We start from the raw sequence: 26,938 nt of genomic DNA on the forward strand, positions 1-26,938 counted from the left end.
TGACTGTGACTGTCTAATAGCAAAAGGAAACAATAGCCTCTGATGTCCACAAAGGCAGGGCATACCACACAGGTGCCGTGTTTTACAACACCACTATATCTTGTCATTCAGAAGTGCTCCCTGAACAAATTGCCTGTCATATTTAAAGATAAAATCTGACAGTGCCAGAACTGACAAGTAGTCCTCAACCCTGACATACAACACAGAGCTGAATTTTGCTAGATTGACTGTAGATGGATTTGTCTTTAGAGATTCACAGCAAAGCCAACTGTTGGCAGAGCAGCAAAAATTATTTCAAAACATTGCTACTGAGTGTCAGACTTTATTAAATGGTTGCCACAAAAAGGTACTAAATGTTAGGCTCTTTTTTCCCTCTCCACAGAAATGTTTTTACATATAGTTCTTCTCTATATAATAATGATGTACAGTGATTCTAAATAATAAAAAACACAGCACTGAATTTCAGGAGAGATGCTCTCATTACTTCTTAATGCTGAGCTGTATTTACATTACAGGCTCCTGTATTTTCTTAATCCCTTGAGATTTTGAAAGGCATACACAGTAAATAAGAAGTAGACATTAATTATGCTATAAATAGATAAGGTTATTTCAGTAATTGCAGCATACCTTATATTACCATTTACCTGAGGAATGTCATGTTATTTAACTATTAAATACAACTGGCAAGTTCTCTGCTGTGTACAGAGAAAGCTCATTGTGGCTGATATTTAAATAAACTTGCCTTTGCAAAAGAGCTACATATTCATCTACCCTCTAACAAGGCATCTGCAAGATTTGCTAGTGATTCTCTTTGTTTCTACTTGCAGCTTTATTCCTCAGTTAGATCACTGCACATTTAACTCCCTCCTTGTTCATGACCATACAAAGTTTTACATGAACAAATGGAGGCCTCAAGGGGTCTGTTCTCCTCTTCCTGTTCTTTAACCATTAATGATTAGCTAGATGCTTGCTCTGAGGGGGAAATAAGCCCTAAAATATATCTGCAGCTCAGCCTGCCACATTTTGTCAAATCACCCTGCAAAGACATGTTTGATGTTGAAATGTCTTTCCATACATATTCCAGGACTAGTGATGGACCAGTGTAAATAGAACAGCAGTGCAACAAGGCAAGAGTGACAGTGCCTAGATATACACTCTTACTGACAGCCTTTTTCACAAAACTGGATCATTTTGTGTTGTACATTGTTCCCTCTACGCATATTTTCTGAACATGTTTTACTTTAAGCAAATGCTCAGTGATGGGAAAAAATAGGGGAAGACAGACTTTAATAAAAATCCATGGATTTTCCAAGGTATAGATTTTGGAAACAGTAAAAAGAAAAGGTAGATGTGCATATATTGCTATAACTAGCAGCCTCACGAGACTACTGCCTTTGTAAACACTACACAGGCTGGAATACATTGTACCTTTACTTCTGTAAGTAATGAGGACAGAAAACATAGTGCCAGAGGGGTGGTGCTTTAACAGACATGGTAGAAATAGTTACAAAACTGTTAGGGTTTTTTTGGAGGGGGGGGAAAGAGAAGTGTAAGTGGGGGCAGCACGATGAGAATGGCACTCTTTATCGCTGCTGTGGAAAAAGGCGACTATACATTCTTCCACAGGCTGCTAGTAGGTAAGCAGATACACTAGGGTTTTAACTGCTTCTTGTAGGGGCTATATAGTGGCACTATGCAATCTAGCCAGCCTTGCTCACATGATCAGGGTACATGTCTACAAATGCATATTAATGTGAAGAAATAAACTCCAGAGCTTATTGGTCTGGGTGTGCCATTTTCACATGCACCCAGAAGTGCAGCATGTTGAGTCAGGATGGAGCAGGCCTGGCTAGCAGGAGGTCCAGGAAGTCAGCCTGCCAGGCCAGGACTGCTCCCCTGGCTCAACATGCTGCAGAGAGGCTGACTGGGGCACAAGGGTGCTTCAGTGTGAGGGCTAGCTGACAGGCAACCCAAACCCTTGTGCCCCAGCCAGCCAGGGCAGTGTCTACACATGCGCTGCTGTAGGGTCTTTTACTCTGCAGCAGGATAGTACTTGTATTTACAGGGCACAGATGTAGACACCAAGATATTTACTGTGCAGCTAATTAGTCTACTGTGGAGTAAATGTCTCATGTAGACATGCCTAGTGAGTGTTATTCAAGGAATACTACGTGGGTGTCCTAGGGTTGTGAGAAGTGGCTCCCTTTGCCCATGCTCTACCCTATTAAGCTCATATGAACTCGGATATGGAAAATGGATTATTAATTTTAATTAAGCTAATAGCAGTGGCTCCAGTAGGAGTTTAGCCTACTGTTAGTTAGTAAATCTTCCGTGGAAGCTGGAGTGAACAGAAGGCCATAGAATTACAAAATTAGAAATGAAGAGGCCAGAGGCAGCCACTCTCAGCCATTCACCTGCAGCTCCACCTTTTTTTTCAGCTGTTTACCTGGATTAAAATGAGGCTATGGGTATAGATAGATGTACCAAATTTACCAGTTTGGCACATCAACATATGACCAAACCTTCTTGCAATTTAAGTGATTTCAGAGGGGTGTGTGAATCAGCTCAGAATTTGATCTAATGGGCAAAATGCACTAGAAAGTCCATGAGTCCCTCTGTTCCAAACTTTTCCAATAGAATGATCAATTATATTAGACATCACAATACTAAAATGTGCAATGAGTACTATGTTGTCCTCTGTTTCCTATGAAAAATGACATTTCCTTAGAAATACTATCAGTAAAGGCTGTGATTATTATTCTCTTGCACTGCATCAAATCTTATTTAAGGGTGGATCCTCTGACAATGTCTCTTAGAGGCAATTTACCCAAGAGAGAGCATATCCATTATAGAAGAAGGTGTTCTGACCCCATTAGCTGGGCAGATGTACATTTGAACTACAGACCTCTAAGCACCCTCAGTCCAAGATGAGGCAGAGCAACTGGATATTGAAGGGATGCAACATCCTTTATAACTTCATTTTGTACCATGTGAAGAATAAAAGGTAAATGCACACCACTTGAGACAGAAGAGAAGTATGCAGCAAAGACATTGGAAATGAATGAATGTTAGAGTATATGCATACATTCAATTCCTTGAAAACTGTTACTTTAAAAATATACCTTTTTAGAACCCCTGCCCCAGTATTAGAAAGAGTATGCTTGTATACTTGTATGCTATATACTATATATATATACAGGCTATATACTTGTATGGTACATAGCCTGTATATCAGCATGTACTATAAATTTAAATTATAAGGTTTTTTTAAGACTGCTCAATTCTCATAGTTTATGAGTACACTATTTCATCCCTCTGAGAGCACTGGAAGTTGCATAATATAAGAGTTTGTAACCTTTAGAAGTGGAAATGTCATAACTTTAGTCTTAGTTAATTGTGGCCCTGATTCAAATGAAAGCGCTGTTGCACAACAAAAGCTTTTCAGTGCATTGATTTTTTTCTTCTACCAGCTGGGAGCTCTACTGAAAGAACAATAGATTTAATAATATCAGCAAAGCAAAGAAACCAAGAAAAAGTGAGCTCCTGAAAATAAGTAGGTCAGGCCACAATCAATTTCCAGATTTAAAATTATGTTTTTAAAATGTATGTTTAATACAAGATCCTGGTCTATGTCTATCAAGTCAAAGCATGTAAGGTTTAAAGTTCCTGAATGACTGCTTTATCAAGTGGCCCAGAGTTAGGCCCCGGAGGTTAAGCAATAAAAGAGAAACAAAAATAACTTAACAGTTTTTGCAGCTAGTTGAACTCAGCAGCAGCTCCTTAAACAGCTTCTACCTTCTTAGGATTTGAAATGCTCATAAAGCTACAAGATGCATTGAAAAGCGATGAATTTGCCAAATAGCATTTCATTACCCCTTGATATTAGAGGTCATTAAATTTATTAGACATTAAAAAAACCCTTGTAAACAGAAAATATGAAGATTTATAAAACTGGGCTCTCTATTTTCAGCCTACTAATTAAGATGGAACTAGGATTAGCCTAATAGCGAGCCCTAATTTATGAGGTGCCATTAGTTCCAAAATCTCAGGAGTTCCTATGGTGGATGTATTATGCAGTGAATTGAACACAATACTTATTGAAACAAAATGATTAAATACAGAACTATACAGAAATATAAATATATATGAAGGATGTGCTATAGTTGAGACTGCAGCACTGTATATACACTATCTCTAGCAGGATGTAATATATATAACTAGTATGAACTCTTAAATCAAATTCACCACTCACTGAAAAAGAAACTGTCCCAAGCAGTATAAGTCATCAAAAATCTGCATATTTTTCTGTTTATATATATGTATATGTAAGATCTATTAAACATCACAATACTAAATGCTAATATAATAAAGTCCATGTAATTCTTTTGTTTTGTTCTGCTGTTTATTTAATGTGAATGACCTTAAAGAGAAATTGAAACATCATAAAAAGATTTAATAAAAACAATATACTGTCACAAGCATGTGACAACAAAATAGACACATGGGGTGCGTCCAGATGAGCATGCACGTGCCTTTTGTGGCATAGATGCCGCAAGAGGCACGCTGAAAATGAAAACAATGTTCCCTGCACTGCATATTTACAGTGTGGGCTCAAAATTTGGAACCTGGATGTCCAGGTACCAAATAAAAACACTGGGGAGAAAAGCTGCTCAGGGCACAGTTCCTCACTGTACCCTGAGGCAAGCCAGGGCTCAGACCTCCAGAGAGTACTCTGGCATCTTCTGGGGCAAGCAGGAGTGGCTCAAGGCTGACCTGGGAGCTGTCCCCAGTAATTAGGGACTGGGGTATGGGGGAAATTGCACGGGGGGGTGCTCCTGCGGGGGGGAGCTGGTCAGGGGGCGTGGGTCCCCCGCAGGGCCCACAGCCCCTCCCCATAGGGTCCCAGCCCCCCATGCAGGAATATAACCAAGATCATTCATATTAGGAGAATTATTTAGCAGGCTCCATTCTTGGTGTGGTTGTATGAGTAAACTGTAGCTTATATGTCTTTAAAGTGTTAATTGGAAACTGTCAGAGATCTTCACTCCAGGGAAAGATGCGTTGCTTGGTTCAAGTGATAAAGACATTCACAGCACAGCTACCGACATAGTTAAGAAAAAGTCATAGGGAGCAAGTAGTTTATAAAGTTAGTAAAAGGTTCACATTTTTTCTTTTTTTCTTTTTTCTTTTTTTTTTTTAAAGAAAAACACTACCCCCGCAGCAGCAGCAGGTGTAGCGTGCTCAGGGCCCCCCGTTGCCAGCCCTCCCCACAGCGCAGCATGGCCCAATCCGCTCAGAGCTAGCACCACTTGTGGCATTCATTGTGGGACCAACCCAGCTCACCCAGTGCTGCCGCACAGTGCCCTGCTGCTTCAGGAAGCAGCGGGGCTGCCTGTGCTCTCACTCAGGGGCTGGGACCATGTGCCACTGAACAGGGCCAGTTCCATGGAGGAAGGACTCAGCTCAGCAGAAAGCAGACCACATGAGCGGCACTGGCCCCCCTGACAGCACAGGTGACTCTGCCACTTCCTGAAGTAGCAGGGGCACGTGTGGTGCTGTGCCAGGCCCCAGTCTCCTGCCTGGCCTGCAATCACCAGCAGCAGCAGCAATGGCCATCAAGCCACCCCCACAAACCTCTCACCCACATACCTGGCCCTGTGGGTCAGGAGTGAGGGGACTGGGGCAGGGGGCAGGCTGTGGGTTAAGAGTGATGGGCAAGGGCAGGGGCAGTGCATCGGCATATCAGTGCTGGTCAGCACTGCACATCCTGGTGAACGAAGGGGGTAGGGTCAGCTCTGACTTTTCTATGAGAAATAAGCCAAAAGTAAATACCAAACTGTATGGATATTAAGAATTTATTTTATTATTTTATTATGATGACAGAGGCACTGGTAGGTTTCCAAATTGCTTTAAAATTGTAAATGTATCAATAAAACATTGCCCAACTGATCTCTCTCTCTCTCTCTCTGTTTCTCTCTCTATATATCTAGTGGTCTTTTGTTTTAATAGTAGAAGAATATGGATTTGGGGGTATTTTTTTTATCAGGGATTTTGCAGTTTTTAAGATAGGGACCACCAGAATTCCCGCTAGTGAGACAAGTAACAGGGCCTAGGCAAAGGAACCTGCTCAGACCTGGCACCTGGGACCCAGCTGGAGGTGGCTGACCTCCTGGCCACTTGGGGCCAGGAGGACATGCTTTGACAATTCAAAGCAGGCCACCACACTGAGAACATCTTCCAGATGATAGCTGCCCAGATGGCCGGGGTGGTGGCACACAATAGTGGCAATAGTGCTGCACAAAGGCCAACTGTGCAGCCACAGCCTATTGGCAGCTGGCCCAGAGGTGCAGGTGCCTCTACTGGTCATGCAGTCCCCATCTGGGTCTGACAGGTGTTCAGCCAGGTGGCATCCCCCACTGCCAGACTGCTGCAATGGGTAGAGGGGGTACAGGGGACTCTCAGGGCTGCTTCAGCAGTCCAGATGGCACAAGGGGTAGTGTCCCCATGGTATCTGAGGAGATTGGCCAGGCCCAAGAAACTCCTTTCCATTTGTCCATATGATTACCATGGGCAAGGCCCACCTGGCTAAATAGTAGCCCCTTTTTACAGGGCTAATGTACAAATGGAACAACTAAAATCTTAGGACAACTAATGAAAAAAAAACAAAAACAGGATAGGAGTGTTGTATGGGTCAAAGGGTCAAAACATGAAAATAAGTGTGCCTGAGGGGGACTCCAAGCAGAGCCCCCTGGGCCACAGCCACCAGTCCTCAAAGGCATCCAAGGAGCTGGTGGATGCTGCCCACTGGTGCTCTGCCCAGAAATGTGATTTGACAAGTGAGAGGAAAGTGGTCCTGCAATCTCTGGGCACCTTCCCGGCCAGAGCCTCCTTCCTGGTCAAGTACAGGGCCCATTTCACCAGGGCCAGTGCCTGGGGGAGGTTGACCAGGAGGTCACGCATGGAGTAATGAAAAACAAAAAGGTGGGGGGTGAAATTCAACCAGAACCTCAGGAGGAGGTTCTGGAAGTGGAGGGGCTGCAGCTTGGCACGCTTGAGAGTCGTGTGTGCCAGGGTCTCTCTCTGCCCATAGAAGGGGCAGGAGACCAGGGTGTCTGTGAAGCTTACCACATACATACCCATGGTGACGACTCCATGGGGGAGCCACCAGCTAAGGTCCCCAGTGGCTCATGGAATAAAGGTGGAATGCAGGCTCAGCCACTGGGGTGCTCCAGCTATGCTTTCGCCAAGCAGATCCCACCACATGGTGTCTGGGAGGGATGCAAGCATGGCACGCAAGCATGTAGAGGTGGCAGTGATGGACAGTGGAAAAGCAGACCAGTCTAATGTCCTCCAGCCAGCTTAGGTGGTGGAGTAGGGAGCGCCGTGGTTGAGCGAAATGCTGGCCCCATGACAAACTCCGGTGCGCTGGAGGGTACAGGGGAGCAGGGACCACCACCATGCAGGTCCTGATCAAAAGGGCAAGGGTGTTTGGAGGTAGGACAGACTTCTCCTCCTGGACCAGACAGAAGGTTACACATGTCATGGGTAGACCTCTACATGGGATCCACCCACTCCTGCCTATCATAGTCCAGGAGGTCTCTGATATAAGTGACACCAGCCAAGATCAACCTCTGTCACAACCAGGGCACTTGTGCTGTTGGCACCTCCAGCTGGGGGGGCTTGATGAGTAGATCGGCTCCCTGGGAAGAGTGTTGCAGGGGACCTGGAGGTGGAGACCAACATCCAGGCCCAGAGGAGGTCCTGGTAGAAATCTGGCAGCCCTTGCAGGTCTTGCAGACAGAAGCCCCGTAGGCTGAGAAGCTGCCAGTCATATCAGAGCTCCCAGAAGTGGCAGAGGAAGGCGCGTCCCAGGTGGCCCCATGCCATGTGGCTACTGACACCATATAGCAGTTGCTGCCTGAAGGTGAAACATCAAGACCTGGCTATGCAAGCAAACCAGGCCCTGGCTACCCCCCTGCAAGGGGAGGCTCAGGACCTCCACAGCAATCCAGTGCTGTCCTGGCCAGAAAAACTGCAGCACCCATCTCTGGTGTCCTGCCAGGACCTCAGGGGGCACAGACAGGGTGTGTAAGCATTGCCATAGCATGGACAGGACCAGCTGGTTCAGCACCAGCACTCTCCCATGCAGAGGGAGATATCTAAGGAACCCTGCTCATGACTGGAGCTGCTCCACCACCCTTGCTTCCAGTTCTCCAGCAGGGAGGGCCTGTGGGGGACAAGTAGACCCCCAAGGAGAGCAGTGACCCCATGCTTCAGCAGATCTGGTGAAGCATGGGTGGGAGTGAGCCTACCTGCCACCCACTGTCAGGCCAAAGCTCTTGACCCAGGCAGAGGAGGCTGCCAAGTACAATGCCTGGCAGGCCTTCACCAGTCCTGGACCATGAGAAGTACATTGTCAGCATATGCTGACAAGACCACCCACACCGCCGTCTCCTGGAGCATCAACTCTGCCACTCACCTCCGCAGGAGGATGAGGAAGGGCTCCAGGGCCAAGGTGTACACCTGGCCTGACAGTGGGCAGCCTTAACACACCCCTCTCCTGAATGGAATGGGCTCCATCAGGGTCCAGTTGAGCTTGACCAAACACTCTGCAGAGGTGTACAGCAGCTGGAGAACCCACACAAAGTGGGGCTCAAAGCCAAAGGCCCACAGCATGCCTGTGAGGTACCCATGATCCATTCTGTCAAGTGCCTTTGACTGGTCCAGGGATAGGAGGGTGAAAGACAGGCCATCCCAGTGCACTAGCTCCAGGAGGTCCCAAACCAGGTACAGGTTGTCAAAGATGGAACATCCGGGCACTGCGTACGTCCAGTCGGGATGGATCATGTTCATCACCATGGACTACAGGCACAGCGAGAGGGTCTTCACTGCCAGTTTTTAGTCCATGCAGAGGGGAGACATGGGATGTCAGTTCCTCAGGTTGTGGGGATCCCCCTTCTTTGGCAGGAGGTTCAGCCCAACTTTCTGGCATGACAGAAGGAGTTCCCCACTTCCTTTGGATTCAGCTGAGACCGCAGCAAAGTCCAGGCTCAGGACATTCCAGAAGGCCCAGTAGAACTCCGCAGTTAGCCCATCAATGCCCGGTGCCTTGTTGCGAGGCATCAGGTGGAGGGTGGCGAAAAACTCAGCCAGGGTGAGTGGAGTCTCCAGCTGGTCCCGGTTGCCTGCGCTGACCTGCAGGAGTCCCTCCCATAGGGTCTGACAGGCTTTGGCATTGGCCAGATGCAGGGAAAAGAGCTCTTTGTAGAAGTCCACCTCGCCCTGGTACATCTCACCCGGATCTCACCAGAAGGCAGGTGAAGTACTTCTTGGGCCCCTGCCTCATCTCTAGGATATAGAAGAAGTGGGAGCTACAGTCCATCTCCTGAAGAAGCTGGACATGTGAGCGGCAAATGCACCATGGGAGCTGTGGTCATCCCGCTTGAGCTGCTTCTGGACTGCCTCCCTCTGCTGGGTATCCCCCCCGAGTGTAGCTGTGGCAAAAAAGCTGGATGCGCACCTTCCCTACATCCAACCATCTGTAAGCTGAGGGGAAAGCTGCCCATTGGCCCCACCCAGCCAGCCAGAACTCCCAGAAGGCCTCCCTGGAGTCCACATCCTCCAGCAGACTGGCATTGAAATGCCAGTAGGTCAACCCCACACACCTATGCCCTAGTATGGCCTGGGCCCAGACAAGGTGGTGCTCACTGAAAGGAGTCAGTCGGATGCCAGAGGAGGGACCCAGGCAAAGTGAGGCAAAGAGATATAAACCTGTTCCAACCAGGAGTGGCATACATGCTCCTCCGCCACCCTCACATAGGTGAAGTCAATGGGATCAATAGAGTGACAGACACACCAGATGTCCACCAGGGAGTAATCCATCAAGATCTCCCTGAGGATGCCCATGGCAGCCTGGTTCCACTCCCTGCCCAACTCGTCTCGTGCATCTAGGATGACGTTAAAGTCCCCACCAAGGACCAGGTACTTGTGAGGGTTGAGGGTGCTGATGTAAATGGACACCTGGTGGAAAAAATCCACCAACTCTGGGTCCTTTGCAGGAGTGTACATGTTCAGGAGGTTCGGGACCAGCCCCTGCACTTGGACCTGGAGGTGCAGCAGGCAGCCTAGCACCACCTCAATGTCCTAGAGAACCTCCGGCTGCAGGCCTGGGGAGAACAGGGTAGCCACCCTGCAAGAAGTGGCCAAGAGGTGACTAAAAAGACCCTACCTTTCCACTCCAGCTGCCAATTAGGCTTGTCAGCTGGAGTCATCAGGGTCTTCTGCAAGAGCACAATGGGGTAACCCCCCTCCTGAAGGAAGGAGAGCAGCCGGCATCTCCAGAGGCCCTTCCTGCAGCCATGGACCTTGAGGGTCATGATCTTAAATGACTTCATGGCTGGGGGGGTGGAGTGGATGGTTCAGCAGGGGCCGTGCAAATCTCAATGCCTGGTGCAGGGTCCGTCGGCTCACGCACCATCCTCCTGTAAGTATAGAGGGCTTCTATGAAACTTCAGGCCCACCTATAGATCTAGGCATTGCAGCTTTTGGGCCCCTTGCCTTCCCCCACAAGCGCCCTTGCAGTGGGAAGAATGCTGTCAAAATCTCCCCAGTGGTCCAAGGTGAGCTATACCTTGTTGGCAGACCACTGGTGTACTTGCGATCAAGAAATACAAGTAGCTTACCTCTGGGAACTGCTGGGACTGAATGATCCACAGGCTCCATGGAACCAGCTGGTTCTTGGGCATCATCCTCCTGGTCCTGGGGCTCAGCAGGCTCCTTAGGCACCATCTGAACCCCCTAGTCCCTAAGACCCTGGACCCTGGTTGGGATTGGGAAAGCTATGCAACCCCTTGGGACAGGGGTTGGGGTAAGGGTGGGGATGGGGCTCCTTCACAAGATGGTAAGGTAAAGCTGGAGTCTTTTGGGGGGGGTGGAATCTGTGTGGGGTCCCCAAAAAGATCAGCCTGTTGATTGGGGGACTCCACCTTGACCACCATTGGTGCAGAGGTTTTTCTGGGAGAGGGAGGGAAGAGACCCATCAGGCACTGGGGTGGCTTTGGTGCCTGCCTTGGGGTCCTGGGAAAGGGGACCTCCCTCCTCAGGACTCACTGGGGTGAACTCCAGGGCCCGTCACCCCCAAATCAGAGGGGGAGGGTTTTGCTGCCAGATCTTCTTTTGGGTCAGCTGAGGCCTCAGCCTAGGTGCCCATGGTTTCAGGGGGTAGGCCCTGGCCAGCCGAGTGAGGGGCTTCCTCCACGGGCTCCTGTTTTGGACTGTGTAGCAGCCCCGAAGCCTCCTCCACTGGGTAACCCATTTAATCTTTCCCAGGGGTGGGGTGTCAGGCACAACTGGGGAGGTCCCCAGAAGCTGGGCTGCTCCTTTTCCCCATGTTATGGTCTTAGGAGGGTGGGTCCTCCACATCAGAGCGTTCCAGCTGCACCCAGGCCTTCCTCTTGGCTTTGTACCCAAAAAGAACCTGCACCCATTCAGCCATGGGGTGGTCCTCAGGTGGATAGGCCCCAGTAGGATGTGAGGTTTGGGAGGTGGGGAAGTTACAGTAGGGACAAGGCTAGGAGCAGGGGGGGCCCGCTCCCTCCCCTCCCTTGGTTGCTTACCTGCCCCTCCCCCAGGACTCCGCCAAACTTGATTGGTGGGCAGGGTTGCCCGAGCTCATGGGGGCGGGGTTGGGAGCTGTGGCTGGGGTGCCAGGGGAGCTTGAGGGGGGTGCCCCTCTTGCCAGTGGGACCTGTGGATGCCTTCCCCACCTGGCCTGTGGGACACTCATGATGTAAGTGTCCCAGGGTATGGCACTGGAAGCATCACAGGTCCTCCAGTGTAAAGAAAAATCCTCACTAGGGCCCCCGAAAAGGAATCATGAGGCAGCCCTTGGCCTCCAGCCACACTTTCACTGCCAGCTGGATCATAACCTGACAACAGAAAGAACACATGTAGCCTGTGTGTAGCTGCAGTTGCCCCACTGGGGGGCTCCATTGGTGAGACTGGGGCCAGGCTGAGTGTGTGCACTGGTTGGTGTGGTGCATCTGGTCCCCTCAGGTGCTGACTGTCTAGCCTTGGGAGCAGGGCCCTTGCCATTCCCACCCCAGCTGTGGAGGAGGCTGAAGAAGAGTCCTTCCCATTGTTCTTGCCCTTGGTCCCTAATGGTGGGGGAGGGGGATTGGGAACCCCTCTGTGGGGGTGGGCCTGGCCAAGGGAGATTCCCTGGCTCACTGAGCTACAGCCCCACAGGAAAAAACCTGAGAGGGTTATGCTTGGGGAATGTGGGGGTGGGGGCATGCACACACAAGGGCTGGGGAGACTTGAGCTGGCTTACTCAGCACCACAATCACCACCACGGGATTTACCACACAAGGGCAAACCAAACCACACCACACCAGGAAGGCTGTTGAGGCAGATGTAAAAGATGGCTGGAGCAGTTGAGGTGCTTTGTTTGTTGAAGATCAGTCTAGGAGCCCCTCAGGCCTCCAGCCAGGCACTCAGCAGCAGGTAGGAAAACAAAGCAGGATCAGATGAAGTGAGGCAGCTGTTGGGGAGGGCAGGAGCAATCAGTCAGTTAGGGAGTAATCCAGTGCAAGTGTGGAGTTGAGTGGTGCAAAGTGGTGCAGCAGGGAATCTCCCTCTCTCCTGAGAGGGGGCAGCAGCAGAACAGATGGCAACAGCAACAGCTGTAGCAGTGGTAGCAGCCATCCAGTGCAGCCACTCAGTGTGTGCTTCAGGTGAAAGTAGAGGTGGCCTGCTAAGGCAGTCGGGGCAAGCAAGGTACCTTTAGGCTCCAGCAGTGATGGTGGGGGAGGGGCCCACAGGGAGTGCAGGCTCCCTCCCCAGGCTGTCTCCTGACAGTGGCTTGGTGGCAGGCTGGGCAGCAGGCCAGAACATGGGTGCAGAAGCTATGGTGCGGTGCAGTGTAGTGGGCCCCTCCCCAAGGGGGGGCAGTGACATGCAGCAGAGGACCCCCCATGGGTGGGCCAGCAACAGCAGCAGCCCAAGACAGGAAGGGGAGAAGCCAACTTACTCCCAAAAGCTCTGAGAACAAGCCAGCAGCTAGCTGTAGCTAGAGGCAGGAAGGGGCCTGGACATCTCCCCAGAAGCTCTTGATACCAAGCCTGCAGCAACCAGCAGCAGCAGTCTGGGACAGGAAGGGGCATAGCCAACTGCCTCCTAGAAGCTCCTGAGAACAAGCAGCCCTGACTTGCTTGCCAGGGCTTTTTTTACTGCTAGGGCCAGCACAGATACTAGTTCCAGCCTCTAGCTCCCCCTGTCTGCAGATCTGGGAGGAGCCAGGCAGGGTTATTTTGCCCCAAGTGGTACAACTTGCCCCACAGCAAAGTACACATCTGGGCATGTGTGCTGAGGCAAAAAGCCCCAGCTCAAATTTGTGCCGCTGCAAGTGCACATGCTTGCATGTGTGGACATGCCTATGGGGACTGACAGATAAGTGCCAGCAAGCAGCATGAGGTATATAATCTAAAACCTTCTGCTTCAGACAGACAAAGTGTACTGATTAACTTAAGTGTTCCTCAATGTAGCAGTTGCATCCTTTGTGGGCTTGCTGCTAGAGGGTGACAACTTTATGCTTAAGCTATATTATGAGTGACAAGGTTTTTATTAAAAAGGAGGATAATGAGTTGCCCCCATCTTGAATGATTTAGGTTATCAGAAAACATAGTATTTGTATGGGAGGGTAGAGGTACAATCATATTTTAAATGACAAAAAAATATATGTTTATGCATTTGATACTAGCATGTACAGCACACAGTAGCATTCAGTGTGGTATAACTAAAGCATCATCTCTACCTTTCCCATTCTGAACAGAAGCAAGGCAAACCTTTATACCAGGTAGCTCAAGAATTAACTGCATATTTTAAGCTTATAGTGACATTCTCTTGGTTGCAAATACCTTGTGCTCTATGTACAAGGGGTTATGTATCTGCATTCTAGAAGGAAATTCAAACACAAACTTTCCCAAACAGACCATAGGATTGGAAAGGATCACTTTGCCTTCAAGTCTCATCCCTTGCTATTGCCAGCAAGCACATAATAGATGTTTAGTCCAAAGGTATTTTTAAGAGCATCCATTTGAGTACATGTCACTCCACAGCCAAAAGTACACCTCCCAGTAAACTTAGAATATTTAATACAAAAGTTCCAGACCTTCAAAAAACTAGAGACCAACTTGGGCCCAGCAATGGCAGGATCTTAGGTAAAATATCCCCAGGTGGACCTGAGGTAAGACTCCTTGCTTACCTCAAATTAGTTTAATTCTAAGTATCCAGGCTCCAGAGAGATTCCTTAGAAAAAACTGGAGGACTGGTACATCTGGCCAATATGTGATGCTTCAAAGGAAGAAAAAGTAATGCACTTAAAGGCAGGGTGTGGGGGCGGGGATATTCTTCTTTCTGTCCCTTGCAGACAGTGAGTAGACACCCTGAAGCCTGGAATTAAAATAATATAATATTGTACAAGTATTGTAAGCACATGAAAATCTCAAAGCATTTCCCAGGACACTTGCTTAATTGCTCTGTTTCCCAGATTTCAATTAACTCCTTACTGTCACCATTTATTATCATGAACAAATTTACTACCCCACTCTATCCTACAGATAATAGAGAGAGGTAGTTAGCCACATTAGTAGCACATTCTGGAGGACAAACAACAGACAAATGGTCTTTTTGGTAAATTGAATTAAAATGAACAAATACAAAAAATATACAAAGTCTACATGTATATAGTAATGCATATTATGGTGCTTTATTAAGAGTTCTTAAGAGTTTTATTAAGTTTTTAATAAAAATTAAAAAACAAGGGTACTATTAAACAACTAACCCAAAAGCAGCACTTTTTATGAATACTTTTGGTGGGGGAGAAGGTTGTAATCTTACGATCTGATGAATAATATTTCTAGATTTATTAATGACACAAATATAAAAGAACAGCAACCATAACATCAGCATGGAAAGCTTTGATAATGTTTGGCTATTAAATCGTTAGATTTTCAAAATAGGTAGAAAAATACTAAGAAAAAATGCTAATAGGTACATACCAAGTATTTCAATATAGATCTGGCCAGTACATTCTCACCTTGATAAACACTACCTGTTATGACTAAAAACGGAAGAAAATAAGACAACTTCACTTTCACATCCTAGTCTGATTTTTGTATGAATGGCAGACTGCTAAATTATCTTTTAAATTGAAACTTCTGTAAATTTAAATAGAAGTAGTGGATGCACAATTTTCATGTTCCAGAGTTCCTTTTCAGAACAGAAGCTAACTTTTAACTGGTGTGCCACAGTTCTTCCCAGTAAAGTGTTCTGAGATCTCTAGATGAGTTCACCAAATATTAGTTATTTTAAATGCTAGTATTATTAGAATAGCTGTCCTTAGGGGTGTGCAGGGCCCAGGGCATATCAGCCTGTGGGGGGCCTGGGAGGGGGAGGGCGAGTGGCCAGACTGGGCGGCATTTGGCAGTGGTGGTGCGTGGCAGCTGCAGTGGGGCCCCCCAAAGTGCGCGGCCTGGGGCGGTTGCCCCGATTCGCCCCCCCTTTCCCCAGGGATGTCCCTGATCATTACTCATTAAACCTTTTCAGTGAAACTATTCAGTTGAGAGGCCCTTGGCAAATCTATATCTTCCATTCCACATGCATTACATTTGACTGATACAATGAAATAGGATAAATTAGAGGAAAAACCTTTGAAAAGTACAAGGGATTGCAACTTAAAACATGTTATATAGGTATTCTCAAAAGGAAAATAAGCTTCTTAGAATATACTGGAGACAGTGCATGGAGTCTTAGTCGTACACACTTAGTTTCAAAGTTATGCCACTTTACTTACAGAGAGAAATCAATGTATAGTATATTTTAAACAATCACTGCAGCTTTTTAAATAATCTGATAGTTTAGCTTTGAATGCGATCAAGCTAATGGAGGCTTTAATGGATTCTGACAGTGTTCCATTGATCAAGGGACATGTACGAAAATCATTGCCTACCAAACTTTGGTTTGATTTTAAGAAATGGAAAACTGAATGTTAATGGTAAACAGAAGTTGATTGTTCCCGTTTTCACCGAAATAAATATCTGATCTGTTCACAGAACCAATGAAATAAAGGATAATAGGAATCCTATACACCTGACTTTACTCTATCAGTCTCTAATCAAGACAAATAATCAGAGCAACATGCCTTGGCATGGAGACAAGTATTTGAAGACAAAGAAAAAGGGGCTAATTTTGTGACCAAACTCTGATTTGCACCACATACATGTACATTAGAACCACTGGGGCTTCACAAGCTTGAAATCATGAAAGAATGGAGTCTTTTACATCATATGAAATATATGTGATTTCTCCATGACAATGAAAGATAAAGCTTAGATGATCCAATTTTTATTTGGTAGGAATTAGGGTCATGTGTAAATTGTTCTTCTCCTCTGCTAAATGCTACCATTTTAATGGAACAAACTAACAGCTAATTGGTACCTAATCTATAGCCTTAACAAATGCAGCTTCTCCACAAACTTATAAATTATTTTATTTAATAAAGGCATCAAAATGTACTGTCTTAGCTTGAGAAGCAGGATGGATATGCACCCCACAACCTGAGAGGTAGGTAATTCTTGGTTTATACTGGTAAGAAAATAGTGCAAGGTCCTCATTTCTCATTGTTTTAGAAGGGATGTGTGTGGCCAGGGCAGAGTTTGGGAAGGTATCACCTGACCTAGGCAATAAGCCATTAGCCCATGCATACTACTACTAAGCTGTACTTCTAGTCTAAACTCCTTCTTGGGGACTGAGTTACAACTCCAACCTATCTCTGAGAGTTAAATTATATTAAGTTAAAAGAGAACAAGCATTTACTACTGGGTACCAACTGCTCTATAATAAATGTTCATGTGCCTGTTACTCCCACAGCAAGCAAAAACTAAACCATTGTACCCTACACCATTGTCATTGAGAATTAAACTGTCCTGGAAGGTAAGAGTAGGTACATAGTTACAGATCAGCTGACAACCCCTAGATCCCTACACCCCCTTTGAATTTACAGTAACTTGATTAATTACAGTTTGCTTGATTGTCCATCCCCTGGGATTAGTGTAGGACTGAGATTTTTGGTGGAGATTGTAATAGATTACTTTTTGGGATTGGAAACTCTAACCTTTGTGCCAGATTAGCTGGGGGCAGAGTGGCAATATTTCACCTTTGGGATAGCAGCTCACAGATGTGGGGTAATAGGTCTAGAAGTAAGATTCAAGTTACAACCTAATAGATGGATGGTGTCCAGTGCAAGTATTTATTTCATAGGGGTTCTGGTTCCCTGATAAACCAGAATTAAAAGTGGGATTGAGGGAAGGGATGCCCTAGAGAAAAATGGGAAATAGGATTGGGATCCAAGTGTCTATTGCAACAACTCTCATGGAAGACCCAGGAACAGACTGGGAAACCAGCTGTGGAGTCACAGGGAGCTGGGATTAGCTCTCTTCCAGGTAGAAACAATTAAGAAAAGAGTCTACTGAACTATACTGAATTAAGTTAATAAAGTTGTGACCTAATTAAGCCACATCTCTTCCTCATCTTGTCTTTCTTCCCACACGTCAGGCACTATATCACCCAGATTCATCTCAGTTACACTAGCACAATTTACATTGCATTACACTGGATCAATGCACTGCACTGTTTTAACCAAGAAGATAATTCTGCCCATTGTTAGCACAGTAGCTTCATTCATTTGCATTGTGTGTCATGGATTTTTTATTCTTTTCATGCCTGTTTTGTTGTTATTCTGGCTCTTGAATACCCAAACCTGTTCCACAACATTACAGAGGCCTTGCATGATTTGAAAGGATAGCTTGTTAAGTAAATCCAGTTCATTACCAATGAAAATACCAACTATTTCATGATGATAATAAAGAGAACTGATCTGGATATTTATTATGCTGCATGCTACACATCCTGAATGTTTTCCAGTTGGTAATTATTCATGGCATTCTTATTTACATTTTAGACATTCAGACTCTCTTGTAAAGCTCAGAGTGCAAGAATGATGCCTTTAAAATCTATTATATTGGTGTTAATATATATTTATTTACTTAACCTCAACAATAAGGAAAAGAACCTACAGGATGGAATAGCTTCATATGCAGAGACACAAATAATGCTTTATGAAAAAATGTCTAATCTACCTGGCACAAAACCAGCAGTTTTCTATTGAACACTTTAAAAATGGCCTTTACCTTTCATCCCCTAAACTGGAGTCACAATAAAAGGTTTTCATTTTCTGCCAACATTTTCCTTCTATCAGTGTAAAACCAACTTTGTATCAGAGTGTGTGTTTTTTAAAGTCCCTGCCTTGAGCATTTCATTTGTATGGGTTCCATGTTTAGTCAGTAGCTTTTGTAAAATTGATGAATATTGTCTAAAGGCAAGTGCAGACAGGCAAACAGATCTGTATCTTCTGTAATCCATTTAGCTTGACACACACGTGCAAGGGAACTATTTTACCTCAATTCTTTCAGGGCTGATGAAAAGTAAATGTAAGCAAAGTCATGAACTTCACCATTTGAAAAAAAATCACAGAATCTACTGTTAGAAGCTAATTTATGCTTTCCCCCTGAAACAGACTGACCTCGGTCCTCAGGCATCTAGAGTCAATAAACAGTTGCCATACATAGAACATTCATTAGAGGCCTGGGTTAAGAATGTTTTTGTAGCACATCCAAAATGGTAATGGGCTACCTAATGCTACAATATTAATGGATTGCAAAAGGATCGTTTCAGGATGACCTTGGTCAAAATTATTTAAATGACATAAGGAAAACTTGTAAATCATGTTCTTGTTATTGTCTCTTTCTAACAATTAATTGGAAAGGGCAGTAATTATACTAAGCACTCATTCTTTTATGAATGAGTTCTGGTCTGTTCTTTTCTGCTGACACCTTCAGAACTACTATGCGTTTTGGAGAATTCCAATCTACTTTGCCAAACATTTGCTGTTGTCCCTGATGAGGCCAGGGAAAGGGAGGGCTGAATTCTGCTCTTATGCTGCTGTATTTCCACTGAGTTCAGTGATATTATTTGGATTTACAGTGGCACAACTGAGCTCCAAATCCAACACAAAACATTTAAATCCTCTTTGAGCCATATCTGGGTGTCTGAGCATCAATATCTTGCCTGGGAAATCTTAGGTTTTGTCCATTCCAAGGATTTCCTAGATTTCCACTGGTTTGAACCTGTACTATTGTATATTGTGGTTTATGGTAATTTGATCTGCCTGCACTAGAAGATTGTACCAGTGCAGATATTCCACTGGCTTCATTCCCAGCATGAACAAGGCCTTAGATTCATGGATTTTTAAACATTCTATTATAGTTACCATCAGTCTCCTAATCAAAGAACAAAAAATTAGTGACTTTTGAATACTGCAGTAAATAATTATTTGCCAATCATTTTTAATAGCTACGCTTCCATTTTATCCAGTTTTCAACATTTATATGCATTCTGTACCCTTTATGCCTGTCAAAATCATTTCACCATTGTGATTCCCAGGGTTTCTAGCTATGCTTAATTAAACCAAAAATAATCATAAAGAAACAGCAGAAACAAACAACCCCCTTAAACCTTGCCTTAACTGTGCTATATCATTAGCCTGTTTGAATCCATATTGCTAGTTTCCAAAGCAGTATCTGGCTGCATGAGAATTGCCTTTTCTAAAATAGAATTCCCACACCTTCAACTAGCTTGTCTCTAAATGATCTCCGAAGTAAACAATATTTAGTGTGGCAACAATCCAAATGTATGCTGTTTGCCCAACTAGAGCAGGGCGAAAAAAGCTGTGTTCACAAAACTGCATTGTTTTTAAGTCTTAAGAAGCTGTGGTGCAAGAAGCATCAGTTAAACAGTGTTTGCAGGAACAAGGTGCTAATACAATCAAACTCTATTCAATGAATTATTTGTTCTTTAAAAGGGGCCTCACTTTTTTAGTGGTAGCTGATGGCCACAACAAAAGTCATGGAATGTAAGGCATATAACGTATATTCACATTCATGCCAACTCTATAATCTTGAACTGGCAAAGCAATGGTGCTCAGGGGTGCATAGAGATGCAGTTCCTGACAGACACAGCTCTGCTGGGAAGAGTGCCCAGGTGTAGACACAGTTATGTCCGCAAAATGGAGCTTTTCCTGGCATAAATTATTTTGCTCAAGGGGGGGCTGGCATAAACTACACTGGGCAAAAATCACAGTTCTGCCAGTATAAACTGCATCCATACCAGACGGCTTTGCTAGTAAGCATACTATAGCTATTCTGGCAGCACACTCTAAGGAAACCTGGTCTGAACGGTGATTTTTAAATAAAATGTTAGTCCTGCAGGTATGTTCCACCTCTATATTAGCCATGCTGAGCACTGGATCTTATCCTTTCTGAGGTGATAATAAGCACTGAATGTAACTTTTGCATCACAAGCTCTTTTTTTTTTTTGTCATTTGGGAAGAAAAACTGGTGCCAGTTAGAATACAATGTAAATGAAAGAAAATTGGCTTTTATTCTGGATAGTCCCAATGGACCAGAAAGGAACTGCCTGCTTTTCTAGTATCCTATTACTAAATAGATCACAAACAACATTATTTTTAACATCTTACATTTTTGTATTTTGGGATAAACTCACAAAACAACTTAACATCAAGCCAACGCAGGTTCCAAACATTGCTTCGTGGACTGCATGTGCATTTTATGCACTGACTGTTTAGTGCAAAACACGTTTAAAAAAAAAAATCCTAGTCAGTGGGCAAATGGATCAGGCTTCTTTTTTTGCTCCCTTTCGCCAGCCCAGTGGATTATGTATTCTCTTTGGGACAGTGGTACAGCTCCAGCAGGAGGGGTGAGGTGTGCCTTCCTCCAGAACGGTGATAACCTGGCAGTTAGGACACTCTCCTGGAGGTGAAAGCTACTGGCTAGAACCTTTTAGGACGCCTTCATAGGAAATTTCTCTCCATCCAGGTGAATACTGTAACCAACAAACAACTGCGCTAGCACTTCTTTCCACTTCCACTCACAATTTTAAATAAAAATGGCTGGGTTGACTGTGTAATAGATGAGTTAGGTGCATTCAGAACATTTTGATCTAATGAAGTCCCTCAAGGAAGGTAAATGGAGGACGCCTAGTTGCAGATCCTGATCAGGCTGCTCTATGACGGCAGGTATGTCTATGGTTCCTGGGAGGGTGACCAAGAAATGCACGCAGCCCTTCTGCTCCTGCCCCACATATGCCAAACCTAGAAATGAGACAATTAAATTGTCCTGAGGTCACCACCTGCTGCTCCTCTTCAGATCCTCATCTCTGGCATTTTTGACAGGGGTGGCAAGGGGAACCTCCAAAACAATTTTGCTGCCTCTTCCTGGGTTGGTGTGTTTAGAGCGGAAGTAGGTGACAGTGGCATGCTTCTCAGCAGGAACAGTATGCACATGTCAACAGGAACTGAGCTTCTCAGTCAAGGCAGCATAGGAGAAATTCTTGGCATTCACAGAAACAGACCTTCAAGAACCTAGGGAATTCTACTGGCAAAACCTTGGGTACCTATGGGTTTGGTGAGGTTACAGATCACATTCTTGGCCTGAGGTGCCTAAATTCTAAGTTAGTTCCACTTATGATACTTAAGTCTTTTGTGTAGATCTAGGCCTTATTCTTTTTTATTTTAGAAATTTCTAAATGAGTAGCTACAAAACATAATTCAGTTACAATGGACAGGAACTTGTACTCAAGGAAGAAATAAACCTATGTGATTTAAATATAAAAACACTGCGGAGATTCAATTCACTTTAGATATTTTCTTTTCAAGAGATGGGTACAAGTAATTTTACTCTGGGCATACACCTTCTAGTGCTCCATTTATTGAAGCAGGGCCTGGAGTTTAGCAATTACTTCTTCAAGATCATATGGGAGAGGCATGTTAGAATCATCATTCTTCCAGTAGGGATGGCACTCTGGCTTCTGCTCATCTGGTAAAGTCTTTGCCAGCTGGGACTGGCACCTGAAAACAAAGATTGATGGTGAATTAATTAAGTGAAGGCATATCAAGAAACTGAATGCTCAGGAAAGCTACATTTGTCCATTCATTAAAACAAACAAACAAACAAACAAACAAACAAACAAACAAACAAACAAAGAGGCTCAATCTTTGGACAAAATGGATTGTTCACTTGCTGTGAAGTTGCTGTGATTTCTGCTGTAAGGTTTATATTATCTACAGGGATTTCTTAGAAAGCCAATCAAAGAAAATTCAGTTAGTGTACCTTTTTATGGTGAATTATTTTTTCATTATCTCAGCTGTTATTTAAAGTATGTGATTAAACCATTATCAGATTTAAATGTTTGTGGGTTTTCAATGTATTACTAGATTACTGAGAAAGATTAAACTGAATTTACTGCATTAAGGTCGGGGGATAGATTAAACAATATTACGGAAGCAGGATTGGCTTTGTAGATTCTGGAGATTTACAAGTGTATCAGCCTGCTTTGCTCTGAAAAAGGCAATATAAAAAGGGGACATTGTATAAAGATATATGCAAATGGAGGTTAATAACAATTTCCACTGATGAATAGGTGGGCAAATCTTCAATCAAATTAAATTAAGAGGTTGGTGCACGTTAGTCCCCAGAGAAAATGTTTAAATTACAGTGTTTTTTATTAAATGGATTATTCATCAATACTAGTGAAGTCTAATTATAATATGCAACTAAATTGCAGCCCTGAAGAGGAAAGTTTTATGAGTAGCAACTGTCACATCTCTTAAGATTAGTTTGTAGTACAGAGTGCCACTTATTTGCACTGCATTAGAAAATTTGTCACAATTCAGTGGGTTTTTTCAGATACCAGTTGCTGATTAATTAGCTAATGTTTGTAAAGCACTGAGACAAGGAAAACTTCTAAGTATTATTATAATTACTTCATGTGTACTGAAGGTGAATTTAGTTCTTTAAAAGGGAAAAATCTTATCAAATAGACAAGTTAATTATTTTATCCCATGTAAAACATACAAAATTATATTTTGTATATAACTATTACTATAATTACACTTTTTAAGGATAAAATGAAATTTAAATTTTTAAGTGCATTGAAATGGGTCTCTCCCTCTGTAAAATGAACTCTGAAAAGATCAACACACAAAGCTTCCTGGTCTTCTTCCTTTCTGGAAGAGAAAGTCCCAGTGAAAGATTCCTTCTTCTCTTGGGAATTATTAATGGCAACAAAATACCCATGAGAAAACATACTTCAACTTTACACCCATGTTGGTGGGTGTTTAATTGCTGCACCAGCATCCTGTGCACTCAATCCATCGTACATTACACTACAAGGACAGTATTAACACGTAACATTCCAATATATCTTCAGCTCTCCACATCAGCCCCTGATAATAGCATCTGTTAACATGCACTAAGTACTATTATGTAGCACATCACTTCATAAATAATAAGATTAGCCGACCTCAGGGCCCTGAGAAGAGTAATGTGTTTAAATGTTCTCATTATTTATTTAAAACAAGAATTAAAGGAACAGAAGCTACTTGTGACAATCCTCTTAGCATAAATATTAAACTGTTTGCATTGATAAGCTGCACTGTACAGAATAACAGAGGATTTGTTTTGCAGGCTATTTTATAATAGTTGTTAGAGCAAATGCAGTTTAGTGTATGAGTTCTGAGAGGTACTTAACTGATCGTGCCATCATGTTCTGAAGACATTTTCCAAATTATATAAAAGAACAGGAGAAAATTAATATGCAGAGGAAGCTGAAGCTAATTACAGCATTAGTCTATAGGGCTTTTAAAAGCATGCTTTATTTTCTGTCTCAGCACAAAATAATATGCTCAATTTGCTGGTAAGTATAAGACATTTCACTTTAAGGATTTCAATCTAAAAGTGGATAAATTAAGCATGTACAGATTATTACAGCTGACAAAGAGACACTGCTAGTAAATACCATCAGGAATATGAAAAAGTCAGCTCATTATAAACAATCTCTTCTCACTGTTTATTAAACATAGAGTTTCCTTTGGGAGTGAATCCATATTACCTCTTTACTCCTATGCAGTTTTTGTACACTTTCCCTGATTTTAAAGCTTCCCATTGCAATGTATTTTCTGCCAGCTTTTTCCTCCTAGTTGAATTTTAGGTACCTCTGAGTGTGTTTACACATGCACCCAACTGTGCAGTCATTTAGTATTTGCTTTAGCAAATATGGTTACTGCGCAGTCCTGGCGGCCCAGACATTTCTGACCCTACTGTGCAGTAGTAACAAGCTGTAGTGTGGTGTCATGTTGCTACTGCGCAGTAGCATCTGTGTCACAGTTTGTGCCCGCTGATGCTACTTTGGCATAGATCATTACTACAGTGACATAGCATCTTGTGTAGACATACCCAGAATTTCTTTAAATGTTATCTAATCTGCTGTGATTGGACTGCTGCCTTGGAGTGACACTGAAAAATTGTGCTCTTCCAGTTTCTTCTACTAGCAGAGACAGTTCTTTCTATGTAGTATACTTTGGCTGAGCATGTGCTGCATTATATGACAACTACATACTTGGTCATCCTGAGCAACTGCATTTTCTATATGAGGGGCTGAGTATGTTAGTGATTATCCACAAGGACCTCAGAATTTCCTGATTTATAAGTCTAAGGCCAGTTAAGGATCTCCTGAAGAAGTGGAAAGAGGAGAGCAATGTTGTAGAGTTATCATCATTTCTGTGCCTTTCAAGCCATATCTGCCTTCTCAATGACTGTAACTTTGAGCAATATTTCCACTTATTCTGTCTAGATCTGATGCTCTCTCTATTTATGTCAATTTTCTGGCTGGGAACACTAAACACTTGCATTATGTATATCACCTATCCTCATCCAATTCTTCAGGCCTTATATGGCATGAGTCCTATTGTCCTGAAAGGAGATTATATACATATAAGAGTACAGAACTGGGTCCTTAACAACTTTTTGAAGTGTGCATGAAGTAGCACCCACCAGATTGAAGGAAATTATTTGACTGCATGTCATGTTTTGACCTGAACTGAATTAGTGGGCCAGAAATCTGTTGTGTTAATATTTTTAGACTTACATTTTATAAATTTCCCAGAGTTTTAAAGGATAGTTCGGTTTTTTTCACAACTATAGAGTAAGACACAAGGACTCTGCACAGGAAGTCACAGGAAAGTACCTTTCCTTCAAGCATTGCATTCAGAGGTGTTTGAACCGTTCATGAAAAAACAATGGAATTTCTGCAAGAGTCACATTAGCTCCAACCTGGGTACATAAAAATTAGATCTTTTCTTGCCAGATGAAGATTGATCAAATAGCTGTGAAATGTTTCCAGCACATCAGCTTTACACCAGATACTTTAGTTATAGAAATCAACCAAATAGGAAGAGAGACACTTAAAATATTAGTCCAATATGGAAGGTCCAAATTTTCAAAGCTCCATCATTAACCAGCATCTGGTCAGTACAATCAAAAACATGCCCATATCAGTAAAAATGTTAATTTGAAAGAAGCAATTGATTACACTCCCTCTCCAACTGTTTTTGATTCTGGTTTACATATATAATAGCAAAACTATTTTGCCTTTTAATATAACTATTTATTTTTTTAGCAATTCAATTAAATAATGACCTCAATTTTGATAGTTTCTTGGGTTTTTTTCTAACCCAGTAACATCCCAGGTAGGTATACTTTACTAAAACAGATATTTGTCTAGTTATTTTTCCTAGGGTTGCACTGACATTTTGATGATCAGGGTGTCAGCTACATTAGAGAACACTGATCATGATGCTAAAATTAACCACTTTAGCTAAAGTGTGTGTTAATTATGGGTATGCAAGCAGTCAATAAAAGGTTAATGCAGAAGTCAAAGGATAAATTTATTTCAGTATTGCATCATTCCACAGATTAAATGACTAACATTATGCTTTGTGTTTTTAATCAATAGATTTTACAGTAATGTGCTAGCCATTGATTTTAAAAACAATGTCCTTTCTTGCCAATAAGTTTTGCATCTAAGATGCACTAATATTCTTAAACACTTGGTTCAGTTGGTTCAGGCAAATGTTTTGCTATTCAAATATGAGGAAAAGAACTACATGTTAAGCAAGCAAAAAAAAAAAAAGAAAGATAGAAAGATTAGCGTGACTGAGAAATTTTGGCTAGTGGCTGGGCAGTTTCTTCATCCATAGATACCACAGAAGCGTAGTCAAACCTAATCAATTGTGGTGAATTTGTAGCTTTCCCTGCATGGGTGCATTAGAATGAGATGTTATCAGGAATTTCTTCACTGCCTCCCACCCAGCTAGAAGCAGCTGAAATCTGGCTGGCTCAGCTTGGGAGTTCAAAGAGTAGTAGGAGTCATATGGGCTTGGTGCAGCAGTGAGGGACAGAATCATGGCCTTGTCTCCCTGTGCAATAGCAGGTGCCCACAGGGATGACTGAGGCAGGAATATGCTACATATTTTTGATAGCTGTTCATTCCAGCATCCCTGAAAGCATTGTGCTTTATATTAGAATTTTTGCTTCTGTCCATTCTTGCAAGACTGGTTGGTGTTCCTTTAAACACTCCACAGAATTATAGTCTCCTTTAAAAATGCGGTCAATATGTACAGATGAAAAGCCCTATTATTAGTTATTATCTCTGAACTATTTCCTATGGAAATAATAAAGCCAAAGCTACCATTTATTTCACACAGAAGAAGGAAAAATTGGGCACTGCAGTAAACTCTGCCTGTGTTACACTGGACTAAAATACCATGCTTCTAAAACAGTACCCCAGTTAAAAGATCAAGGCAACATCAGTCTAGGGAACTAAACCATAAGCACCTGATTCTGAAGGCAGCAGAAGCTAGAGGTGCTCTGCACCTTGGAAAATGAGACATTAAGGGCTTGATCCA

At 43.6% G+C, this 26,938-nt stretch overlaps 1 protein-coding gene across 6 annotated transcripts in view; it reads right to left on the minus strand.

Annotated features, from left to right (window-relative positions):
- Positions 1 to 14,741: 14,741 nt before the first annotated feature.
- Positions 14,742 to 26,938, minus strand: part of FTO (FTO alpha-ketoglutarate dependent dioxygenase) — a 420,744-nt gene continuing 408,547 nt past the window's right edge. For 4 of the 6 annotated variants that reach the window (XM_006264826.4, XM_019497461.2, XM_019497458.2 and 1 more), the window contains one exon: positions 14,742 to 22,042. In XM_006264826.4, coding sequence (XP_006264888.3) covers positions 21,901 to 22,042 — 142 coding nt within the window. In that variant the 3' untranslated portion in view covers positions 14,742 to 21,900. The remainder of the gene's footprint in view (positions 22,043 to 26,938) is intronic. The other 2 variants (XM_059713787.1, XR_009455260.1) reach the window with 2 other exon arrangements.

This window comes from Alligator mississippiensis, chromosome 10 (genome assembly GCF_030867095.1).
Source record: "Alligator mississippiensis isolate rAllMis1 chromosome 10, rAllMis1, whole genome shotgun sequence".
Lineage (NCBI taxonomy): Eukaryota > Metazoa > Chordata > Crocodylia > Alligatoridae > Alligator > Alligator mississippiensis.